Raw genomic sequence first — 24,459 nt, 5'->3', positions numbered from 1 at the left:
AAGGAATTATGAATGAATTATAAAGAAATAATTATTATGTGTTTTAACATTAGGAAGCCTTAACTATCATTAGCAGCATCTTTCATCATTTTTATTAGCTGCATCTTTCATCACTTTTTAGCTCTTAAATTTCATGTGTGCTATAGTAACAACTGCCAAGTGCAAATTGTAAGATTATGACTTTTATTTCTTTATTTGTGAAGGGATTACAACTTTCACGATAAGTCAACAATGATGCATATACTTAGCACCAAAGCAGATGATGCAAATTCTTTTATGTCTATCAACTGCAATTATGTCTATCAACTATAAAGAAATAGATCAACTTTTTTTAATAATCTTATTTAATTATATTTCATTTTGAGATTTCATATTGTGATAGCATAGGAACTTATAAGTTTATTATCTGACATCGTTATTTATCTATTGTTTTAATCAATATGAAACAAAAAGTATGAAAATTTTATCCCTCTGAAAAATTGTGTTTTCCATATTATATCTGTCCAAATAACGATTAAAATAAATTTTTTATATCTTTTTACCATTAAAATAATAAACAAACAAAAACGTACTTTCACATCGATATTTATGATCAGCACTCTTCTTCCTAAAAAAGATAATGATTAGTTGCTGGTGTTATCTATCAAAACTATAATAGATTATATCTATCATCTATGGAGCAAAATAAGATATTTTTGTAAAAATTATTATTATCTTAGTAATTTTAATACATTATAATTTTTTCATATTATAAAGTTTGAAAAAAATGGTGTTTTATAATAATATGTAATTAATAATAAAATAACATTAAACACGCACAAAACACAAACCTTTTAAATAAAACAAATGTACAATAAAATATTATACATTCGTTATAATTAAAGTGACACTAACATGTGCAAAAGTTACCTTAGAATGAATAAAAGTTATTCTGACATAATTAAGAGTTAGTTATACTTCATTGATAAAAGTTACACAAAAATTTGTAAAAGTTACACTAAATTTGGCAAAAAGTGACCCCGATGTATAGTAAATAATTGTACACCGGCTGTATACAAAAGTTATTGAAACATAACCCGTGCATCGCACGGGCTTCACACCTAGTTATAAAAAAAAATTAATTCAATTAAACCTTCTACCGTAGTCGCTGGCTATTATCCACTGTTTTTTTAATTTGTATGGTCGACTACAGTAATATTTTAAATCTGAACCGTCGAGTATATTTTTGTTTAATCTTAGCTCTTACTTTAAAATTTTTTTTTTTAAAAAAAAAAAAAACTAAATGATACATCATTAATGTCATTATATGTCATCAATGTGCGTTTTGGCTTTTCTCTTTTAATTAGAACTAGGTTAAATACCGTGCAAGTTGTTTAATACGGAGTAATTATAATACAACAAAATTTATAAATCGGCATAGAAAAAATAAGGACTCGACACAACACTTATTAGAAAGTATGAAATGTATTTTTGTACGAATTTTTGACTTTTACCACCTTAATTGAAAAAAACCACTTATTATTGAATTTTACCATCTACATAAAAAAAAAAGGTTTTATTTTAGCACCAACAAAATTTCCAAGAATTGGATTTCACCACCAACTAACCTCCATCATCTATGGGCACATCAGTTTTTTGTCACTACCAGAGTTGGGTTTTGGTAGGAAAAGCCAGCAACTTTATTTTATTATGAGGTGGCCTAGTAAAATAAAACTTTAAATTATGTAGGCGGTAAAAGCCAATAATTTTATTTTTTTTTGAAGTGATAAAAGTCTAAATTTCCTTATTATTATTAAAATAAAATAGAGTAATTGAAAATATTACGAAGTAAGAGTGCTTCCTAAACAAATGTATTAATGTAACAAATTCATGTACTCTACTTTGTATCTACTATCTAAGAATATCTACTAGTATATAAATATTGTCAAAGTTAAATTGTTGAAATTACAAGAAATAGGTGTATACCATCTATACTTATCAGTTAAAAGCCAAAAATGTCAATGTGCCACATATTCTTTAATTTTTTGTTATTGCGCTACACCACCTTCCTCAACCTCTGATAAGAAAAATAACTATTTAACTATCTAAGTCAATCATCAACTATGTTATTAACATTTAATTAATTTTATATAAATGCAAATCACAAGGTATCTTTTTTTTTAAAAAAAAAAAGTACTCAAAGAATAACTCAATTTTGGTTTGACGATTACAATATCAATTTTGGCAACCTGGGACAACGTCAAGGCTATTCACCAGTGAGGTAGTTATAAAGGAATTGTATTACAATTAATTATAATATTATTTTGTATTTAGACTTGTTTCTAGTGAGTAGCTATATTTTAGAAATTAGTCAACTCAATATTAGTTAGTTTCCTCTAGGCTATAAGGACTAGTAACAGCAGCTTGTTAATGCATGCCCCTAGGTTACTTTGTATAGCTGTATATACATGATGTTTTGTTAAGACAAGAAAGTATCTTTAGGGAATATATTTTGTATTATCTTTTCCTAAGTTAGATATATTAGGATCATACGTTAGTTAGGTTTCTATGTGTGATGTATAAATGTTGATTGACTGATGAATGAGAAGAATTAAGACTTTGTGATTAATTTGACATGTTTCTCTATAATGAAAAGTATTCACAATTCATATCTCGTATAGTACTGCTTTCTTTTAAGATAAACAAATAAATTACGTACTAGGTAATTGAACTTACCTACAGCCTCCTCGCCGTATAAACCAACAAGTTTAACTTGATCATCTTGTAACTTCTGCAGCACATCATCCATAACCTTCTTTCTAGATTCCAAGTCACTACCACATTTCTTATACCCATCAATGATAGATTTGACCTCTGCAGGAGACTGAGGTCGAGTCACTGCCTCTTTCGGAACATCATTAATTCGATCTTGAATTGATTCACCCTTAACTTTAGCTTCTTTGCTGCACTTGTACCGGTAAAACGGATTAATATGGCAAGTTCCAAAGCAGCATTGATCTTTTTGTTTCCTGTATTCTTCATTCATAAGCTTCTTTAGCTTCTTATCTTTGTTCACCAATTTATCCACCTTCTGAAGCCAATTATCAGCTACTTCGTTCAATACTTCTCCCTTGAGTTTCCCCTGCTTCACTTTCTCATTGATGTCATTCCAGTGCCTAGTTAGTCCATCTACTTCATCTTGAAGTTTGTTCACATTCTCTTCATATTGTTTTATGTCATTGTAAACCTCTTTTATTTTAACTAACACTGGATCACTTAGAGTCGTTGCACATTTACCGACAATGTCTAACGACATTTTTTTTCCCTGTTACAATAAAATCATCTACCATATTAAGAATTTAACAAGTGCATTATTTGTAGAATACATATAGAGGACACCCAATTTACTCACATGATACAAGTTTGTTACTACCACCGTTTCGTATTAGTTGCAACTTTGGAATATTTTATATCTCATAAATAATACCCCAAAGTTGCAACTAATAAGAAACCGAGGTAGTAATATGAATATAAACTTATAATATGAGTAACGAACATTTATTTGACTAATATTATTAACATTATTGTACTTTGTAGTGCTTCGTATAATTTAAAGATAATGAATGTATGATTTGTATGTTGTGAAAATATATGAAAAAGAATAAAGGCATGTAAAAAGAAAGCATAATGAATGTGCAAAATAAGGATTTTATGCAAAGGATCGTCATAATATAAACATATGATCATAAAAAAATAAATCTATATTATGCAGGTATGGGAAAAAAAAAAAAAAAAAAAGATGTAGAGGAATTATTAAAATAATTATTTTATAATTATAAATTATGTTATGACATATGTCTAATGTTAGTAATGTGCTTATGATTAAAGAAAATGCAAGATCTGATTTGAAGTCCGTTATATAAGTTTTGTTAATCAACAATCCTAGAACTAAATCATACACTTGAATTTAATTCCCAATTTCCCAAATTGATGTAGCTAGATTAAGCTCTCAACAATCTCGTAATCTAAGATTTAATAATGCAAACGATTCTTATAAAGATTACTATGTAGGCGGATATTTACACAATTAACTCTCACGAGATGCACATAAAAAAGTATGTCATATCACATTTTTATACTCTGTGCTAGAATATACGAAGTATACTATATGGAAAAGTTGAAATCTACTACCAAATAATCTAATTATCAATTTATTAATAACCACAAAGGAATAAATAATGCATGGAAGATATGATATAAGTTCTCTTAAGCTTAATTATCTTTACTCGTGTTACGTACTTAAATTTACGTATGTATATATGATACACTACCTGAAACATTACATATGAATTGAATGTATTTGAAAAACAATTAAATTAACGAATTTTCACTTCTAATGTAATGTAAAGCATTTCGTTTAAAGGGGAAACATAATAGGTGAAACTACAAATAAAATTATACACACAAGTACTGGAAATATAATTAATAGGCGAACCTTTTGGGTTGGGTTGACAAGCTGATTGCTTTAAATCTCCAAAACCTGTAATTGTTTTTTTGTTTGTGATATGAATTAATTAATACTTGTACATAGTAATAATATAATGGCACCATCAATCAATTTATAGACAAGATATAGAGTGCAAATTGTGATCCTTAGTCCTCATTGTTGGAATAAAATATTTGCTTTGTTCACAATTAAATTATTATGCTTTATCACTTTTGCACTCCAAAATTTTTGGATATACCTTTCCCCAACCATAAGAAATTGCAATTATGTCCTACAAAATTAGGAATATGGTATTGATTTTATGTCAAGAAATTACAATCATCTCCTTGGAATTGGAATTTAGAATTGATTTTATGTCAAGAAATTGCAATATTCGCTTTGAAATTGGAATATAGAATTGATTTTATGTCAAGAAATTGCAAACATCTCTTTAAAATTGGAATATAGAATTGATTTTATGTTAAGAAATTGCAATATGATCCTACAAATTGGATGTAACATTGATTTCATAACAAGAAAAGTAGAGCATGCATATGTCAGTCACCTAAAAATATACGGAAACATGCAAGACAAGCAAATCATCACCCATGCAAACCACTATTATTTCAGTTGCCGGCATCTTTTCTTCGTCGATTCTCAGCGTCGCTGCACATACTAAAACGTCGTCGCATGACTTAGCCTGATGGATTTTTGTTTTTTTTTTTTTAGAATTCAGTAAAGTATTTTGGGCTTGTGATGTACTCGGATCTGTCAATTTTTGATCTAGCCCAATTTTAAAGGTTTTAAACAAACTTTTGTGACTTAGCTTGGACCATATAACCAAACTCACTGACCTGTTTATGTAGGGATTCTTTTTTATTTAAAAAAAAAAAAAATACATTTATTGGAAATGAGAATCTAGTTGTTTGAATTGATTAATTGAGTTTGATAGAAAAAGCATTCGGTGGTTTTAATTAGGATCTTTTACCAAAATGGCTAATTTTACAAAACTATTTATCAAAACGGCTAATTGAAAATTTTAATTCCCAAACTAGCTAAATTATTAACTTGGAAGGAATTAATTTATCTAGCTATTTATTATTTTTCTTTGAACCGGTTTAGTTCACTTTATTAATTTTTTTAAATTTGTTTTTTTGTTTTATTTTAATTTTCTTAAAAAAAAAATTAATAAAACAAAACAAAAAAATTATTAGCTATACATTTAGCTTATTTGCCTTATTACTACATATTTTAGAGGTATATGCATAATTATATATACACTATTAGCTTGAATTTGCAGCTTGATTTGGGTGCCTTATCTGCAATCTTTTAGAAGAAGCTTTGATGTTCGCTGTTTCCGATCCGAAGCAAATAAAATGATTCTATGTTTAATAGTTGTATGAATCTAGTTATTTATATGTAAGACTTGATTGTTCCTACTTGCTTTCTAAATTTTAGGCTTATATCTTATTCTAATACACCTTTTTCTCCTTGAAAGTGTATTAGAAATTTTGGCCTTTAGACCTTAATATATTTCTATCTTTATGTGTTAAGAAAAAGTTTTTTTTTTAATTTGTTTTTTTTGTTTGTTTTTTTTGTTTTTTTTTGGTTTTTTTTTTTTTTTTTTTTTTTTGACTGGAAGTTGGGATCAATTTTGTGAGTGATTGTTTATTTTGTGTAACTTTCATATAAATTGAGAATGGTTGCAAATATACTATGTTGAATTTTATTGTTCAAAATAATGGGATATTTTAAATTATGGCATTAGATTTTCCCAAAGAAAAACAAAAACCAAATTTTTTTTTTTTTAAAAAAAAAAAAAAACTATTTTTCTTAAATAAAACCAGAATTTTTTTTTTTTTAAAAAAAAAAAAACATAAAGTGATGAACTAAACCGGTTCAAAGGAATATAAGAAATAGATAAATTCCAACCTTCCAAGTTAATAATTAAATTAGCTAGTTTGGGAATTAAAAATTATAATTAGCCATTTTGGTAAATACTTTTATAAAATTAGCCATTTTGATAAAAGATCCTTTTAATTATAAGTAAAGTAATTGAGTTTGGCATAAAATGCATTTGGTGGTTCGATAGAAAATGCATTCAGTGGTTTTAAAAAAACATAAAAAGTAATTGAGTCCAGTCCTAGCTAGAACAGAAGCATTGATGTTATGAACAAAGAGTTAAAGACATATGTAAAGTAAAATTGGTTCCAAGCTAAGTGTGCATACATTTCAAGATAAAGTAAGATCATAGATTCATGTAACACAATGTTGATGGCTCAATAGATTTATAATTGACATAGGATTTTAAGATAACACTGATAATTGTCTAGCCTTATTCTAAATATGTCCAAGCAACAATTCGTTTTCTTAATACATACAGATTTAATATTTACATAATATATACCAAGTATAAAACATAACAAACTATCAAATTATATATACATGCATGCAACATTACAATCCCCTAACTAGAAGTCTAGAACAGATTATTGTATGTTCATTATACAAAGGAGGAAGAATTTGGTTCTTGGCAACCATATCAAGCGAAAGTTTTTTACTATCAATGACATTTGAAACTTGTATGGGAGTAATCTCTTGGTTCTCATTTAGTCACTTTCTGCTTGTATAACTGCTACTCCATCCTCTACTTTATTCTTCGACAACGCCTTCACACTGCATGAACAATGTAACATTTCAAATCCAACATGTATATGTCAACATAATACTAATATCTCTGATCTCCAATTGCATGATTTTGAGTTGAGTACGTCTTTAATAATTATGAATATGCTATAAACCAATATACTATGTAATTAACTAGTTCTATTGAGATAGGAATGTGTAGTTTCCCCATAATTTTAACAAGTTCGTATATTTTTTTTGGGCTCAAAAGTCATCTAGATCAATTATTATATGAAATTTTATTATATTAGTAATGCCAAGTAAAATGGAATTCAATGAACTTAATTTTTCAATCAAACCTCACAATGGTTCTAAATCATAGGAATGCACGCACTTTTCTTCTAGACTTGTTGGTTGATTATATATTTTATGATGTACAGAGTACAGAATAATAAAGATTAAGTTTGATTTGCTATTAAAAGGCAAAAAATCTACAAACACAAAAATTATAAAACTCCTTATATATATATATTTAAGACCCCAAAAATATCACTCCATACAAGGTGAGCTTTTATTATTATTATTTTTTTTTATAATATGAATGGTACTTTAGAAAGTATGTTATTTAATTTATTAAAAGAAAGTAAAAAGTTTAGACATATATACAAGTAAATCATATAAAATCATGCATTGTACGTGGAGTGCGATACCTTGGGTTGATGGCGGTTTTGGAGAAAAGAATTAATGTCTGTAGTCTCATTCACTGAATAATTGTTTCCACCATATGTGATTTGTTTTAAATTGGGTGCCTTTAAAATGGGTCCAAACGATGAGAATGACCGACATTTGTAAATTTCCAGGTGTTGCAAAGATGACAACTTAAGAACTTGATGCCTAACATCTTCTCCTGGTATTGATAAGAACGTCTTCAATTCGGTGCAGTCTATTAACTTAACACTTTCAAGGGATGGAAAGATTTCATCAGCAGATATAGGAGCCTTTCTTTCCTCCTCTTTATTGGAACTTATGACTTCCCTTAGCAGTGGACATCCCCCTATGGATAATGTTTTCAGTTGTACAAGTGCAGTTGCTATCGAGAGGGATCCCAAACTTTCAAGTTTCTCACAACTTTCAATGTCTAAGTGGTGCAAATTGTTAAAGCTGGAATAGTAAGTCATCTCCTTACAATTCACTTCCCACAATTGTACTATTTTATCAGAGAATCTCAATATCAAGTCTTCCAGCGATGGGAATGTTGTCTGCAAGTAGTTGATAAAGAGCATGTAATCCACGTTAAAAGAATTTGGAAGATATAATAAATTAATAGCTCAAGAGAATGGTTAGTTTAGAGTAATTAAGAGTATAAAATTATATCAGAAATTAAAACTAGTTTTTAAGGCTAGGAGTAGAATAAAGAAACCTATTAGGTACCTTATGATTGAATAGAATATGATGTCCAGGTTGCTCATCATCATCATCATCATTAGTGGTGCCAGAACCCCGTTTGATTATACCTGTTACGCTTTTCAATTCTGGAAGGAAATCCAGCCACATTACCTTCAAACAAGGAAATGTAACAGCAGTAATATGTGGATCTCCATGTGCATTATTCAGTTGATCATCATGCTCCATAAATATGTATTTCATACTTTTGCAATACTCTATTTGTAAATGATTCAAGTTGGGTGCCTTGAAAGGTGTAGATGAGAGAGACTGCATCTTATCGCATTGCGAAATATCCAGGTGTTGCAAATGTGGAAAGTGAATATTACTCAACTGAATTTTGGTTTCGTCTCCTTCTAGTTGTTGGATCTCATCATTAATATGTTGGAGCTCCCACATATAGCATACCCGTAAATATTGAGTCTTCTCGAGTAATACCCTTACACCATTATTTTTTACAATTGATGACCAAGAATCATTGTAAGTGAAGATTAAAGCACGAGAGTATCCTGTTGATGGAAAAATCAAACTATTTCCAAAAGATATAACAAAGTGATCCAAATTATTGAGAAATTGGAGTTGATCATCATCAATTGCCCCATCACTGTATGCCACTCCTATCTCACATACTTTGAGGAAACTCAAATTATTCAACTCAGCAAGGCGGGCATAATATGGATTTTGAACCTTTTTAGAATCAAATCCCAGTTCTAACCTACTTGTATCTAAATATGTAGTATTATTTGATGTTAATGGCGGAAAACATGAATCATAATTAAGAGCGTAAAGTCCTTCCAAGAGAGAGAGCTTAGAAAGGACATTAGCAGCTATTCCATTTCTCTCAATATCGCAGTAACTCAAATCAAACAAACGAAGATTGCAAAGATTCCCTATTGCCTCTGGTATTTCCACCATAGATGATCTCCTTAAACTAAGAACAACAAGGTTGGTCAACTCACCAATTCCTGTTATATCTCCCAACTCACAATACTCCATGATCAGCGTTCTAAGACTCCTCTTCAATTTTCTAATGGAATTCGGCAACCCTCCCGCAAACTTCATTCTTACCAACTCTAAAACCTTTAGATTTGTCATCCCTTTGAAAGAAACCATCTGAAAAGCCATCACGAGGTTGGCTCCTATCTAATATCAGGATTTGAAGTTTGTCGGAGTTGAGTCCATCCAATCGAGAATGATCGGCACCTGACACCAGTGATATGGCATAGTACTTTTGGCAAGTCTCGGATAACAACCATCGAGGAAAAGCTTCTACCAGTACCATATTGCCACCTGCATGCATGCATTATTGTTCCACTTTAATTTTCATATACTCAATACTACTTTTTTATGTATAGGCACGCAACACTTGTTTGTGCGACTTGTTGACTAGTTGAGATATATATCCTCACTTGTTTTAGTGTTGTATAATAGGGGATTGGGTACAAATTTTTTATATTAGGAAAAAGGAAAAAAGAAAAATGAATAAAATACAAAATTGTCTATGCATTACTACAAATTTTCAAAAAATAAAAATAAAATAAAATAAATTCTATTGTGTCGTCCGTAAATAAATGATCTCACGACGGCAACTAGATAGCTTTTTTAATAAATCACCTACTAGCTAATTAGTTGTCATCCAACTCCATATGTTAATTTATCCGGTCGTGTGTACGTTGTACTAGAAGAAGCGACTCCATAGGTTAATCTAAAATTTCCACACTACTCTGTTTTTTCCACTATTTGTATATAATTCATATAATGTCAATTTTTATGCTACTTACCATGCTTGATATTTGGTTCTTTTGCCTAAAACATTGAAGTTCGTCCTTTTTAATTAGCCAAAGTTACTTTTTACATATGAGATTGTAATTAATTACAATAAATAATAACTCTAAACCTATCGAGTCACGTCATACGTATTAATTTGGCAACTCATTATGTGATAGTCAAGTTTGTCAAATGTAGAGTAAAAGACAATAGAGCAACTAACATGTTGCCTAATATGTATGAGACAACTTAATAGGATTATGAGTTGCACATCATACGCAGACGACTCCAAAAGTCCTAAATCCTAATTGGAGTGCTTGTGAGAGTAATTACTTGCTCCCTAAAACCAAAAGTAGAATGGGGCAAAGTTAAAGGGACACAATGGAGGAAAGTGGCTGCCTAGATAAAATATTAAAACACATATTGTGCACCTACTTTTTTACATGCTCTCAGTTACTGTATGTCTGTATCTTATACCCACTCACACCATTCAACAGTTTCTTAAATTGCATGTTTGACTCTATAATTAAGATCATAGCTTCTACCCCTTTTATTATTGCCTTAAAATGTTGGGATAGAAGTCAAAAACCCTTTTGCTTGTATTCTTGTAAGTAGACTTTCCCCTACATGATGAGTACAACTCCATCCATATTATTTTAACAGACAATATGCTAAATCTATCTATCTATTACATGCTATTAAAGTGCTAAAGGCAAAACTAATTGAGACATTTAACCACGTATGTATTATATAAAAAAAAAATCCCTCAAAAATTACTTGCATTGCTTAGAAAACATCATCGTAATGCTAAACCTATCTATCTATTACATACTATTAAAGTGCTAAAGGCAAAACTAATTAAGACATTTGACAACGTATGTATTATTTTAAAAAAAATTCCCTCGAAAATTACTTGCATTGCTTAGAAAACATCACCGTTACATAAAATGAAGACATGCATGTGTCTAAAATATGACATTCACTTTATATAAAATAAAAAGTAAACTTCCTAAATTATTAAATTCCCTATTACAGCTATTAATCTAAGTTAATTATTTTCTTTTGTATGTTTTTAACTTTTTATTGTTTTAACTTTTTAATACTTAGTGAGTTGATTCATTTAATTTATAATTTTTTCATATAAATTTATTGTCATTAAAAATTTTTAAAAGTTGTGCATTGTATAAGGCTTAAGCCGCTTAAACTATTTTTATGAAATACAATTAATAATGAAAGGGGTGACATACCTTTTTCTGCCAGAGATATTGTAGATGCCCGAACCACATCATGTACTTTTGCAAAACCTTTACCATCTTCTAATAACAATGCTGATGATATGAGTTCATCAACCCATGTTTTTGCCAGTTCCATGGCTTCAATTAGATTGTTCACATGTTGAAACAATCCCAATCCGATGTCATATCTCATCATTTCTTCAACAGGTATTCTTGCCCCCAAGGGGAACAAACAAGCAAGCAAGAAGAACCTCCTTTTCTCCTCACTTTCCAGGAACTTGTAACTTGTTTCCAAAATTGAGTATGTTTGACGATGTACACCACTAATTTTGGCTTGACTAATTGACACAGGTTTTGCCAGTTCAGTTGCAAATTGGTCCCAATCTGACAACTCTTGATTCTTAAGCACGTCGGCTAATGCGACAATAGAAAGAGGCAGTCCTCCACACTTGTTCAACATTTTCTTCACCACCTCTTCTTGACCATCGGCTTTAGCTCCAACGCGTGCTCTGAAAAGTAGCCTCGCTTCATTTTCTTCCAATGGGTGTACCTCGAATATGCTATCCACTGATGCTCCTACGTCTGCACACACATCCTTCATTCTGCTTGTCACCAACAGTTTGCAGCAATTTTGTTGCGTGTTCTCATACGGTTGAGGAATCCCCACTTCTCCCAAACCAAATTTCTTCCAAAGGTTATCCAATATAACGAGTACCTTAGTATATCCCTTCAGAGTGTTGTACAAAAACTCCGCCCTCATTTCTATACTATGCAAACCACCTAAGTTTAAGTTAACTTGCTCTGCAATTTGATCTTGGATGCGTTCCACATTGGGAGATTCCGAAATCTCAACCATCACAATTTTTTCAAACATATCTTTTGCTCCTTTGTTGGCAATTTCTTTTGCCAACGTTGTCTTACCTGTCACATAAACATACCCTTTGTTTTCTTAGTTGACCCAATTAAACTTTTACATTATTTGGCATCTTCTCTTTTAAAAGTTCTTTCACAAATTATACAAATCATGTACAAATAAAAACATATGCATGTGAGTTTTTGTTAGATACTTCATATTACTTGTATATACTAAGTATTACAAAAGTAAGTTTTTATGATTTTATTGATACTCCCTCCGTTTTTAAATACTTGTTTAACTTTTTTTTTCCGGCCGTTTTTAAATACTTGCTCCATTTCATTTCAAATAAAGCTTACGTGAATGTGACATTTGCCCCTCATTAGTTGTAGGCAATGGTGGATTAAAAAAATATAGTATTTCATGAGATCAAAATACATTTAATAAATTTTAATAATGGGCCAAGTGGGTAATTTATTTTGGGGGGGGGGGGGGGGAGGGGAGGGGAGTGTGTGGGGGAGGGGGGAGGGGGGAGGGGGACTCAATTTTAGGAAGAATATTCAATGGCTATATAAAATTTCAGATTTCTACTCACTATTTTAGTTTTTGATCTAAACCTTTCGTTTTTAAGGAGGAAATCTTATCCTTTCATTTGTTTGACCATGATATATTTTTAATCCAAAGAAAATTAATCTCTACCTTTTAAAAAGTATGAGATAACTCTTATGAACAGTGCTCGGACAATTATACCCTTTAAAATATTTATTTAATTTACTTAATATTTGTTACATGTATTCCCTCCTTAATGCTACTAGCAACTAAATTAGTAATGTAGGGCCAAACCAAAACAACTTCCCAAATGTTAGCCACCCTAGTCTTAATAAAAGCCGCTTTTACACTAATTTTATAATTGTATTTCAACTTTTACCACTTTTATTTGCTGTATACCATGATAAATGTTGTCATTCTAATAATTATTGGGTCAACATACGTCATTGTATATTATCATATTATTAGACTTTTCTAATTTTTTAATTATATGAATAAATTTAGAAAAGGTTTTTAAAATTTTCTAATTTTATTTATATAATTTAAATATAAAGCTATACAAATTAAAGTAAGTTTATGTTTCTCTCAAAAAAAAATTAAAGTAAGTTTATATTTAATGTAAAAAGTCAAACGGATGAATCTATTAAGAAACAAAGAGAACGTTGAAATTGCAAAAAATGTGTAGTACTACATAAATTGTGATATATATGCATGGGAAAATGAAGGGTGAAAGTTAAAGTTGTATGAAAATGAAAATGAAAATGATTACCTATAGCTCCCATGCCAAATATGCCAACGACATTAACGTGATCATCACGTAACTTTTCGAGTATTTTCTTCATAAGCTCAACTCTTGTACTCAAGCTCATCATGAATTCATTAGGGGTGGGTATCAAATCTAATCGAGGCTCCGTGCTCATTGACTCATCTGGTGGTTCTTTGATTAGGGACGCGATTTCATTGACCTTAAGTTGAGCTGTTTTGCTCATCTTATAGCGTTGTTGCAAATTGCAGTGAACACGGCCAAAGCAGCACTGATCCTTGTCTTTTCTAGTCTTCTCGTCAATTAGATGCTGCGAAGTCTCGACGAGGAGGTTCTGCACCTTGGCAAGCCAACTATCAGTGAGCTTTGTACTCTTGTGCAGATTTTCCCGTTTTCGCTGCTCTACTATGATCGTAAATGTGTCTTTGAGATCGACTAAGTGATGGTACTTGTTTTGAAGTTCTTTCATGTTATCATGGTAGTTCTTTATGTAAGAATACCATTCTTTGAGGGTATCGATGATCAAAGACTTTGCTAACTCTTTGGCTGGATCCGCAATTGCACTATCCATTCTCAAGCTGGATACATATATATATGACAAGAAAAATTAATTAGTCAGAGGCAAATACAGGATCATAAAATATCAAATTATATCCCTACCTTATAAAAAGTACAAAATTACTCTTATGAATAGTGCTATGCCAATTTTACCTTTCAAAATGTGTACTTACATATACACCCTCATTAATAAATACAAGTTTTATAAGTGAATAGTGTTTGGACAATTATACCATCTAAAATATTTACTTGTTTTATTTGCCTTTGTTAATGATAATTACCACTTTATTTTAACTCTTAAGAATAATGTACGGACGTTATATTTCTTTATACATTTTCTATCATTATGTTGTCAATAACAAAATTTGTGATGTAAGGCAAACCGAAAGATATTTCGGATATTGTAGTTATGGCGCGTGAATCGCACGCTAGTTGCATGTACTTGTTACAAATAAAGTTCAAATTAAACCCATATAGCGTACAACTGAAAAAAAAAATGTGATTCAGAATTCAAAGAACATAATTAACCAGAATTGAATAGAATATTAAAAAATAACACTAGTTCAAATTAAACCCGTTAATCACACATCTCAATAAAAAAATTAAAAAAAAAAATAATAATAACTTCCACCTCTAGTTCACTACATTGCAAATCCATCACTATTTTTTTTTTTAACATTTAATTTTCCAATAAAACCACAAATAATAACCAGGTAACAATTTATCACCTAAAATTATGTGCCTTAATAAATGTCAAACGAAAGTTGAGACTAACATGAGACAACTTAAGTAACAAAGTTTTAACGCCTTTCAAAAAAAAAAAAAAAGTAACAAAGTTTTAAAAAAATTTCATAAAAATAAGGGTCAAAATTCGATTATCTTCAATAACACGATCAATTACTGGTAATACAATATGTTTCTTACAATTGAAGATTATATTTAATAAGCTCGTAATATCAGTGGCGTAACCAGAAAATTTATATTAGGGGGCCAAGATAGATTAGGTTTTTTTTTTTTTTAATCTTGATTGTAATTTAAAATTCTATTAGACGGTATGTAATATATATAAATCCCAATTAAGACTTGTTTTTTTTTTTTTTTTTTTCCTTTTTTGTGTAGCATATAAGTAATATACTAAAATGTAGTTGCTAGTTTGGGATTAATTTTTGTTAAGAACATAAAATACTTAAATGGAGCAAACAAAAAAAGCATGAACTAAAAAAAAGTGTAGCTAGCAAGATTCAAACTTGCGACCACTAATAAAGAGACAACTCCTATTTCAACTAAACCAACTAGGCTAACGGTAAAACATTATTATTTTATGTAAGAATTTAATATTATAACAGAATCAAGGGGGTGGCCGTGGCCTACCCTAGCCCCCCTTGGCTCGTATATATATATAAGGACTATCAGACTATTATGTTTTGTTTATGTTTGTTCTATGCATGTCAAAAGCAGCATCACATGATCATATCCATAAATTAAGTTTATAGCTTAATGACGGTATGCTCTATTAACTAATTAAATGAACGTTTTTTCTCCTTCTAATGAAAAGCAAAGCAATTCGTTTGAATTATGTAACAAGCTCATAAAAGAGCGAGCTAAAACCATGCATATTAGATCATATCACCCAAATAAAGTACTAGAAATAAAATTATGGACTAATATACATACCTTTTAGGTTGCGTTGAGTTGGATTAGGTTGGGTGGACAAGCGGGTTGACAGGTTGTTATTTAATAAATCTAATAGTTGTTCTTTGTTTGTGATGTGAATTTTTTTAAAATTTGTACAACAATATAACGGCAGCATCAATTAATTTATAGACAAAATCTAGAGTGTGATCCTTAGTTTTCACATTTGGAATGTAATATTTGCTTCGTTCACAATTAGATTACTATGCTTTATCCTCCTTCACAAAATTATTATGCTTTATCACTTTTGTGGTGCAAAAAATTACATACCTTTCTTTCACCTTAAGATAATACTAATGATAATATTATTATAATGTCAAGAATTGAAATTGGAATATGGTGATAGTTTCATTGGGTTTTTGGTCAAGAAATTGCAATTATGTCCTACAAATTAGGAATATGGTATTGATTATATGTCAAGAAATTGCAATCATCTCCAATCCCTGAGGTTAGAATATAGAATTGATTTTATGTCAAGAAATTGCAGTCATCTTTTTGAAAATGGAATATAGAATTGATTTTATGTCAAGAAATTGCAAGCATCTCTATGAAATTGGAATATTGAATTGATTTTATGTCAAGAAATTGCAATAAAAGCCTACCAATTGGGAATATGGTATTGACTCGTAGCAAGAAAATTGGAAAATGTAATTATATAAAGAAGCAAGCTAATCATCACCCAAGCCATCAATTATTTCAGTTGCCGGCATATGATCTTTTCTCCTTCGCTCCTCATATAATTATCCAAATGCAAAATACGTTTTCAAGTCAATTTTACAACAAATTCAAATCATAAGATGGTTTTTAAATTACTAAAGCTTGTACAAACTACACAAAGACTCATTAAAAGACTTTAAATATCATGGTGCAGTGGAGTCATATACACCGTGCTCAACATGCATCTGTTGAAAATTAAGCCTAAAATCAAATAATATGGAGACTAAGAGCATGTTCACATTTACTTAATTTCAGTTCAATTCAAAAGTACAAAGGAATAAAGACTAGAGAAGAAAATTGAAGTCTCGAAAGATATAAAAGTAGAAGTGAAATATTAAGTCTGTGCTTCTTAATTTTTTACGTGCAAAACGTTTGAAATTAGCATATTTAAAATTAAAAAAAATAATAATAATAAAAATAAAAACCTAAATAAAGCAAGCCTTATACAGTCTGTCAGTCTTCTACTCGTATTATTTTTCTCAACTAGTGATTGGCCATTACTCCAATAAGACAATAAGTTAACCAAATAATTAAACAAGAACAAAACTTAGAACTTTGCTAAGTAATGTAAAGCTAAAAAGTCAAAAGATAGTACCAATAAACAGTTTATCCTTCTTTATTAAGAACCAAATGGCTCAAAACTAGACAACTTTCACATTTTTGCACTTGTATTTATTTGAACTTGCAAAAGCTAAAAGTTTATAATTTGGAAAGTACAAAGCGATGCTTCCATGCTGGATAAAAGAAGTTGCTTAATTTAACTGTGAAATTTGGTTATACATTAATAGGAGTGGATTGTTTTAGGGAGTAACTTTTTTTTTCTTCCTTTTTTTGGTTGAGACATCTTTGCTTTTTTCAGGTGATTTGAATTTCAAGTTTAATTTATTTTTATGTGTCACAATATGTATCACTCATTTCTATTTGATTCTAGTACAGCTTAGAATTGAACTACACTATATGACTAATATGAGTAGTAGTTATACGGCTGTATCGTTATATTTATAATTTCGAGAAGCAACTTAAGTCTAACCTTAGTATTAACATTTTCATTACAGATCAGAAAAGCTCAAATACGTTAAGAAAATGACATATAAAGTGAGGAAAAAGAAATGAATTATACTCGGTAGAGAATTTTTAATTAATCTTTCCCAATAATAAAGAAATTTCATATTTATTTATTAAATATCATAAGCAATCCATTTACACACATGTTTATTTTATTAATACCATAAACCGTCCATTTACATTATTACATACAGAGTACATGTTTATTTATTATAATAATAATAATGATCATTAAACTTTACAAATTAATTTTTTTTAAAAAAAGAAAAAAAAAAGAAAAAAAACACTTCCCATCTTTATTTACTTTTTAATACACTAATGACACGTGGTATTGACGAGAAAATACAAATTTATTTATGTTTATCAAGGGTTATATTATTGGTGTTTGAATCTTATAAATTGAGGGTACATAACTGTGTAGTTTTCAGTTTAACTTTAAAAACTTATATTAACTTCATTCTTGAGCTCATCCATTGACTAGTTGGGGCCGTCGATACAAAAATTGGAATATGTGAACCATTCAACGATAATGTAAAGTGATCAATATTCTTGAAACTTGCTGTAACTTGGCGCTCTTCCACTTAACTCCTTCTTTGGTCCTTCATCCACTGCAACAACTACAACCAGTTGTGATCAAATTTTGTTAACTTTGGCGTTTAAAAAGAAGTACTCCGTATTATAATTTATTTAAAAACGTCAGGGAGTTTTATACTTATATAGTTTAAAATGTAGCTATTACACGAGTTTCTATTCAAGTCCAAAATAAAAAACTAAACACTGGTGTTTACGATTTAAGTTGATAAATTAAACATATACTCGGGTGTATAATAAAAATTTGTAATTCATTGTTACCTTATTATTATGCTCACAAGATATCCTTAGGTTGACCAAATCCTCCTGGCCTTTAATTTATTCCTGATGAGTTTCAGTTTTGATCTCACTCATCTGAGCCTTTAGTTTGTTACCTTCTATGTTCGATCCTGTCCTTTTGCTTGTTTTGTTGAGTTCGCTTGACTTCCTGCAAAAGCATATACTCTTGAAGATGTTGCGCTTAGCGTTCCGGGCCGAGCTCCCAGGGGAACCACCGCCCTGATTGCCGGATTCATCACCAGAAGTACTGATTAAGGGGAAAAAAGTCAGCTGATTAGATTAATACTTGTGCTTTGATCCATGCTTATCGAAATTATGAATTCTAGGACAAGTACTGTCATATACTAGACTGTCATATACTAGCATACATATTACATACTACCTTCGTTACATATTATTTGCAATGATTAGACATTTTCCCTCTCTACTTTATGTCAAATCGTTGCAAATAATATGTAACGGGGGTAGTATATTACTTGGACTCTTTATTTTATGGAATACCACATATACATATATACCCATGTCAAATTCTCGACATAGGTGTAGAGTGTTGACACTCCACTTCATAATGGACTATTGCTAAAAAAATTCACAGTTTTGCTGAATTGGATACTTGAATACATACCCGTGTCAGGTAATAACATAGTGTATAAACAATACAAAACCGTACCTCGGGTTTTGCTGCAGGGAATGAGTCAGTAAGAAGTTATTAATGTCCTCAGTTTGCTGCCTTTTAAGATGGTAAGGTTCAAATTTAACCTCACTTAATGGTGCTCTAACATCTCCAGAAGTGAAAGACTGCATCCGCGGGCAATACTTAATGTGTAGGATTTTTAAAGCTTTCAGATGCACAACTTGTTTCTGCTTTCCTGAGAAAAACCTCTGTATATTGGGACAGTGGCTAAGGAACAATTTTTCGAGTGTCGGAAAGATTGATATTTCGAGACGATCATCACCCTCCCATGAGATGACTTCCTTTATTTTTGAGCACGAATCGATTTCGATTGTTTTAATCTGCTTAAGAGCATTAGATGTGGCAAACGAGCCAAGACTTTGCAGCTTGTTACATTTGTAAATACATATGTACTGGAGTTTGTCATACGTATTCATCTCTTGTTCGATATCCCAGAGTTTTACAATTTGATTGCAATTTCGCAAAGTCAATTTCTCCAATGATATAAATGTCATCTGCAATGTCAAAAATTGATCAATGCGATACAAATTCAAGTCATCCCAACAAGTCGATTGGCCTATTATATATGTTAAAAGATGTAACAATTTAAACAAAGTAATATTACGAGATTAAAGGATACCTTCCCATGGAAGAGAGTTGAGAAGAGCTTTGAATCATAGCTGTCCATTTCGGTCATTTCACGTGACATAGAAGCCAAATTTTCGAGATCCTCTAACACTATATCTGTTAAACGAGGAAACTCAGTGAAATCTCCTTGTGAAACACCTTTGACAAAAAGGAAGATTAATTTGTTACACCCTTTCACTCTTAAATGAGTTAAGTTGGGCGCCTTGAGAGGTATTTCTGAAAAAGACAGCATATCATCGCAATCGAAAATTTCCAAGATTTGCAAACAAGGAAACTCAGGATCATGACTTCTATTTCCGGGCAAAGAGATCTCCATTTTATTAGTTTTCTTGTCGAAATCTTTGACGAAATGTTGCCACCCTGCCATTTTCTCTAGCCTTAACTGTTCTGTTTTCTTGAGCAGTTCTGCCATTTTCATGTTGTTTTTATCATCAATCTTCTCTATGGACCCAACTCGTAAAGTACGAGACAACCGCCTGCTGTTTGCAGACGGCGATTTTGATACCAAATTCACAGATGATTGTGATGACTCTTCTGGTGAATTCAAACCAACAGATACATAAAAATGATCCAAGTTTATGATAAACTTGCTATTCACTGGAAATTGTTCAAGATTCCGTACTTTGATTTCAACTACGTTCAAGAAGTTAATGAAGTTCAACTCATCAATTCTCGCAGATTCATTCTCCTCATCACTCTCTTCTGCCCAATCTTCGAAGCTATTGTATGCATAAAGTCCTTCCAAATCAGAGAGCGATTTCAAAAGATTAGCAGGGATTCCAACCTTGTGCTGAATTTTACAGTTGCTCAAATCCAAAAGGCGAAGATGGTGGATGTTCTTCATTCCATCAGCAGGTAACTCCTCCATTTTCGAGTTGCGAAAACTAATAACAACAAGGCCTATTAGATCACCAATCCATCTAAGATCACCTAACTCACAGTTCTCCAAGTGTAACACTTTGAGTTTGGACAATAATTTTCCTGTTGATTCTGGTAACTGCAGCTTAGATGATTCACTCCCCATTTGTTTCAGTGCTAAAACCTTGAGATTGCTCATCCCTTTGAAAAAATCATCGGTAAACTCGTTATGAGGTTCGGTGTTATCCAGAATCAATACTTCAAGTTTCTCAAATTTGAGACCATTAAGACGAGAATGATCAGAGCCAGCTGCCAATGATATAGTTGTGCACATTTGTTGGTAAGTCCCTTCCCTGTAACGCCATCGAGGAATGTCTTCCAACATGAACATCTCCTTTTCTGAAAAGGAAATTAAGGAGAAATGGAGAACATTGATTGTTACATCTAGGATAGTTAAATTTTATTGTGATTAATTAGTTGTAATAATAATTTATTTTTTTAAAAAAAAAAATTGCCTATTAAAATGGAGATTTAAACATTTTAACAAGTGCCTTAACCATTAAAATTAGTTTATTTTTTCCGTTGAAAGTATGTGTAAATATGCTGATGTGACTTTGTATCTATTTTATTTTAAAGTTTAATTTTGATGTGATAACAATGAATGCTTGTTATTATCATATACTAATGCATATGATGAGAATAATTATTGACATAGATGAGTAGCTAGTGTATATATGTACACATGAATATTAATGAGTGATGAGTTTTAATAGTGAGTACATACTGTCTTTTTGGAGCAAGGAAAGTGTATGGGTACGAGCATCATCAGTGAGTCTAAGAGAGACGCCTTGATCATCTTCTTGAGCTTCAAGCCACGACGAGGCGCTCATTTCATGAGCCCAAGTGTGGGCTAGGGAGATGGCTTCAGAAAGGTTCTTGACAGAATTGAACAAATCTAACCCAATGCCAATTCTCATCACTTCACGGACCGGTATGCTTGTTTCGGGGGGGAACGCGCAAGCAATCAAGTAAAACCTCTTCTTCTCTTCGGAATTACTATCAGAAATCTTTAAACTCTCATCCCAAATAGTCCGGATCACATCATCAGAACTCGACTTCTTATCGAGTTTTTCAGCAAATTCTTTCCACTTGGATAAATCTTCATCTCTTAGCACCTTTGCTAACGACCCCACTGCTTGAGGTGAGCCTTGACAGTAATCCAACATTCTGTCAGCAAGAGACAGATATTCGGAACTCGTTATGTTGTCGACCTCCTTCTCTATCTCGTAAACCTTTTTCCAGAAGAGACATCTTGCTTCATCTTTCGACAACCTTTTCATTTCCAAAATGTTTTCATCTCGATCCACCCCCATTAGTCGGCACACATCATCTGTCCTGCTTACCACCAAAATCTTGCAGTACTCATTTCCAGGAATTACACCTATTGTTTTCACATCAACTTTTCCTCTTACATTATCCAAGATTATCAATGTTTTTTCCTGTTCTGAATATAAGTGCATATTCAAAATCATTGCCCTTTGATCTACCTTATCCTTATCAATGATCAATTTCTCATCACATCCAATGTCCTTTGCTATCTTTTCTTGGATCACTTTCAGATTTGGTGTTTCCGAAACCGATACCGTGGATATTCTGTCGAATGCACTTCGTACCCTATCATTTTGCACTATCTCCTTTACCATTGTCGTTTTACCTAGTTGTACGGTGCACCCAAATACATAAGTACAGTATAAGATACCATTTGAAAAAAAAAATTACTGATACTCTGAATTATTTGTTTCTTTAATTTATTATCCCCTTCCATTCTACTAACTTCATTTTGTTAAATTACACATTTAAATTGATACAGTACTAGTAGATGTTTTCTAATCCTACGTAATAAAGTTATAGCCTTATAGGTCAAAATCAGATATTCACATGAATGGGTGCATACGAGGCTAGTACATGTACAACCTTAAAGAATCATGGCATCATGCAATGCATATTATTTTTCATTTCCGCAAGTTATTGTATGATATAAAGGCGGACTCACAATAACTCATTCTATTCAACAAAAATATATATATTCACATTTAAACAAAAAAAAATTAAGAAAAAGAATTGAATTAAAGGTGAACATGAAGAACTTACCCATACCCTTTGCACCAAATAGGCCAACAACAAAGACATGTTCATCAAGTAACTTGTTCACAACTTGATCCAAAAGTTTTTGTCTAGAAATCAAGTCACGATTCTTATATTCACTGATCTTGTCATAAACTTTTTTAGCTGATAAAGGTTGAGTTAGTGCATATTCTCCCTTAGGAACATTTTCAAGGGTTTTCTTGATTATATCCAACTTCTCTTGAGCTGCTTGGCTCCACTTATACCGATGAACCAGATTGCAATGGCAGACGCCGAAGCAGCATTCATCTTCAATTCTTCGGCTAACTTCATCCATATCTACGATTTTCTTGAGCATAACATCGTTAAGCAATTCATTTACACCTTTAATCCAATCCCTAGCTTCATTTGTTTGTTCCTCTCCTTTTTGATTAACACCCTCTTCCACTTTACCTACAATATCAATCTTTTTTTCCTCTAACTTTTTCGTAAAATCTTTCAGCTCCTTTATGTTCTCATTATACTTTGTGATGTAACCATAAGTTTTAACTGTGGAGTCTGTGATCGCCTGCGCAACTCCGCTGCTAATCTTATCCAAGACAGAAGTAGCAAATCCCTCCATTGATCTTTAAAATGCCTGCTAATGAATAAGCAAACGAGGGAGATTAATAACTCCTAAGGTTAGACACTTACACAGTTGAAAATGATGGGATTGGAGCTATTTTCCCAATTTAGAACATGTTCTCTTCACCTGTCTTATTTTTGATGAAACGAAATTATTTTTATTAAACTGATTTTTTTAGTGATTTCAACTTATTTTTACCGACCTGAAATTGATTTTGTTGATCTAAATTTATTTTTACTGACTGAGATTATTATTTTCCCTCGGTTAATTTATTATTCTATTTTCCGTTTGATTTGTTTTTTCTTATCTTCCTATTTTTGCTTCCTTTTATGGTAAGAAAATTTTCACTTTTATCACTATTTACCTCACCAGATGATTTAATAATACCAATGTTTCTAAACAATTTTCTTTCTACTTAAAAAGTACATTTTAAAAAAATTGATTCATTTTATATAAATCATTAGTAGGAGATAAAATAAAAGAACACAAGAAGCAGAGGCGGATCCAGGATTTTTAACTAGAGGTAGTATTGAGCCATTGAATAATAAGAGAGAAAAACGCGTACGGTATATTATCGTTAATTAGCCTTTAAATTTTAAACATTTATTTTGGTAGTTAAGTTTTCATTTTGCAAATATGGAATAATTTATATTTTAGTTATCAATATAATACAATGATCAAATTAAAAGTATTCTATATGTTCAATAGATTATCTTTCTATGTATTTCGTATCCATCATTCACAAGTTTAAAATCTACTTTATATATGGTAATTTATACTAGTATATACAATAACTTTTCTTAATTGCTTTACTCATTTAAAACTAAATTATAAAAAAAAATTACTTAATTACCAAAAATGTGCATTGAAATAAAAGAGCAACAAAATGGGAAGAATTTATCAAATGAACTTACAAAAAAATAATTGTA

At 31.0% G+C, this 24,459-nt stretch overlaps 5 protein-coding genes across 5 annotated transcripts; all 5 read right to left on the bottom strand.

The window, feature by feature from the left end:
* Positions 1-2,027: 2,027 nt before the first annotated feature.
* Positions 2,028-4,555, bottom strand: LOC145625484 (uncharacterized). Its single transcript, XM_081678510.1, has 3 exons — positions 4,475-4,555; positions 2,716-3,304; positions 2,028-2,056 (listed from the first exon to the last, which is right to left on the bottom strand). The coding sequence occupies exons 2-3, from the start codon at positions 3,293-3,295 to the stop codon at positions 2,028-2,030; spliced, it is 609 nt and encodes a 202-aa protein (XP_081534636.1). The 5' UTR covers positions 3,296-3,304; positions 4,475-4,555.
* Positions 4,556-6,884: 2,329 nt separating this feature from the next.
* Positions 6,885-9,774, bottom strand: LOC145618900 (uncharacterized). Its single transcript, XM_081673508.1, has 3 exons — positions 8,522-9,774; positions 7,801-8,349; positions 6,885-7,141 (listed from the first exon to the last, which is right to left on the bottom strand). The coding sequence occupies exons 1-3, from the start codon at positions 9,656-9,658 to the stop codon at positions 7,118-7,120; spliced, it is 1,710 nt and encodes a 569-aa protein (XP_081529634.1). The 5' UTR covers positions 9,659-9,774; the 3' UTR covers positions 6,885-7,117.
* Positions 9,673-14,686, bottom strand: LOC145625483 (putative disease resistance protein At5g63020). The gene is made up of 4 exons (XM_081678509.1): positions 13,707-14,686; positions 11,548-12,456; positions 10,634-10,640; positions 9,673-9,823 (listed from the first exon to the last, which is right to left on the bottom strand). The coding sequence occupies exons 1-4, from the start codon at positions 14,269-14,271 to the stop codon at positions 9,673-9,675; spliced, it is 1,632 nt and encodes a 543-aa protein (XP_081534635.1). The 5' UTR covers positions 14,272-14,686.
* Positions 14,687-18,641: 3,955 nt separating this feature from the next.
* LOC145625481 (uncharacterized) lies at positions 18,642-22,484 on the bottom strand. The gene is made up of 4 exons (XM_081678508.1): positions 21,566-22,484; positions 19,916-21,180; positions 19,273-19,790; positions 18,642-18,849 (listed from the first exon to the last, which is right to left on the bottom strand). The coding sequence occupies exons 1-4, from the start codon at positions 22,482-22,484 to the stop codon at positions 18,642-18,644; spliced, it is 2,910 nt and encodes a 969-aa protein (XP_081534634.1).
* A 169-nt stretch (positions 22,485-22,653) lies between these two features.
* On the bottom strand, positions 22,654-23,527 carry LOC145625480 (uncharacterized). Its single transcript, XM_081678507.1, has 2 exons — positions 22,933-23,527; positions 22,654-22,673 (listed from the first exon to the last, which is right to left on the bottom strand). Exons 1-2 carry the CDS (start codon positions 23,525-23,527, stop codon positions 22,654-22,656), a joined length of 615 nt encoding a protein of 204 aa, XP_081534633.1.
* Between the last annotated feature and the right edge of the window lie 932 nt (positions 23,528-24,459).

The sequence above is a fragment of the Chenopodium album genome, chromosome 3 (assembly GCF_948465745.1).
Source record: "Chenopodium album chromosome 3, dcCheAlbu1.1, whole genome shotgun sequence".
Lineage (NCBI taxonomy): Eukaryota > Viridiplantae > Streptophyta > Magnoliopsida > Caryophyllales > Amaranthaceae > Chenopodium > Chenopodium album.
This window is presented reverse-complemented; position numbering and strand designations above follow the sequence as displayed.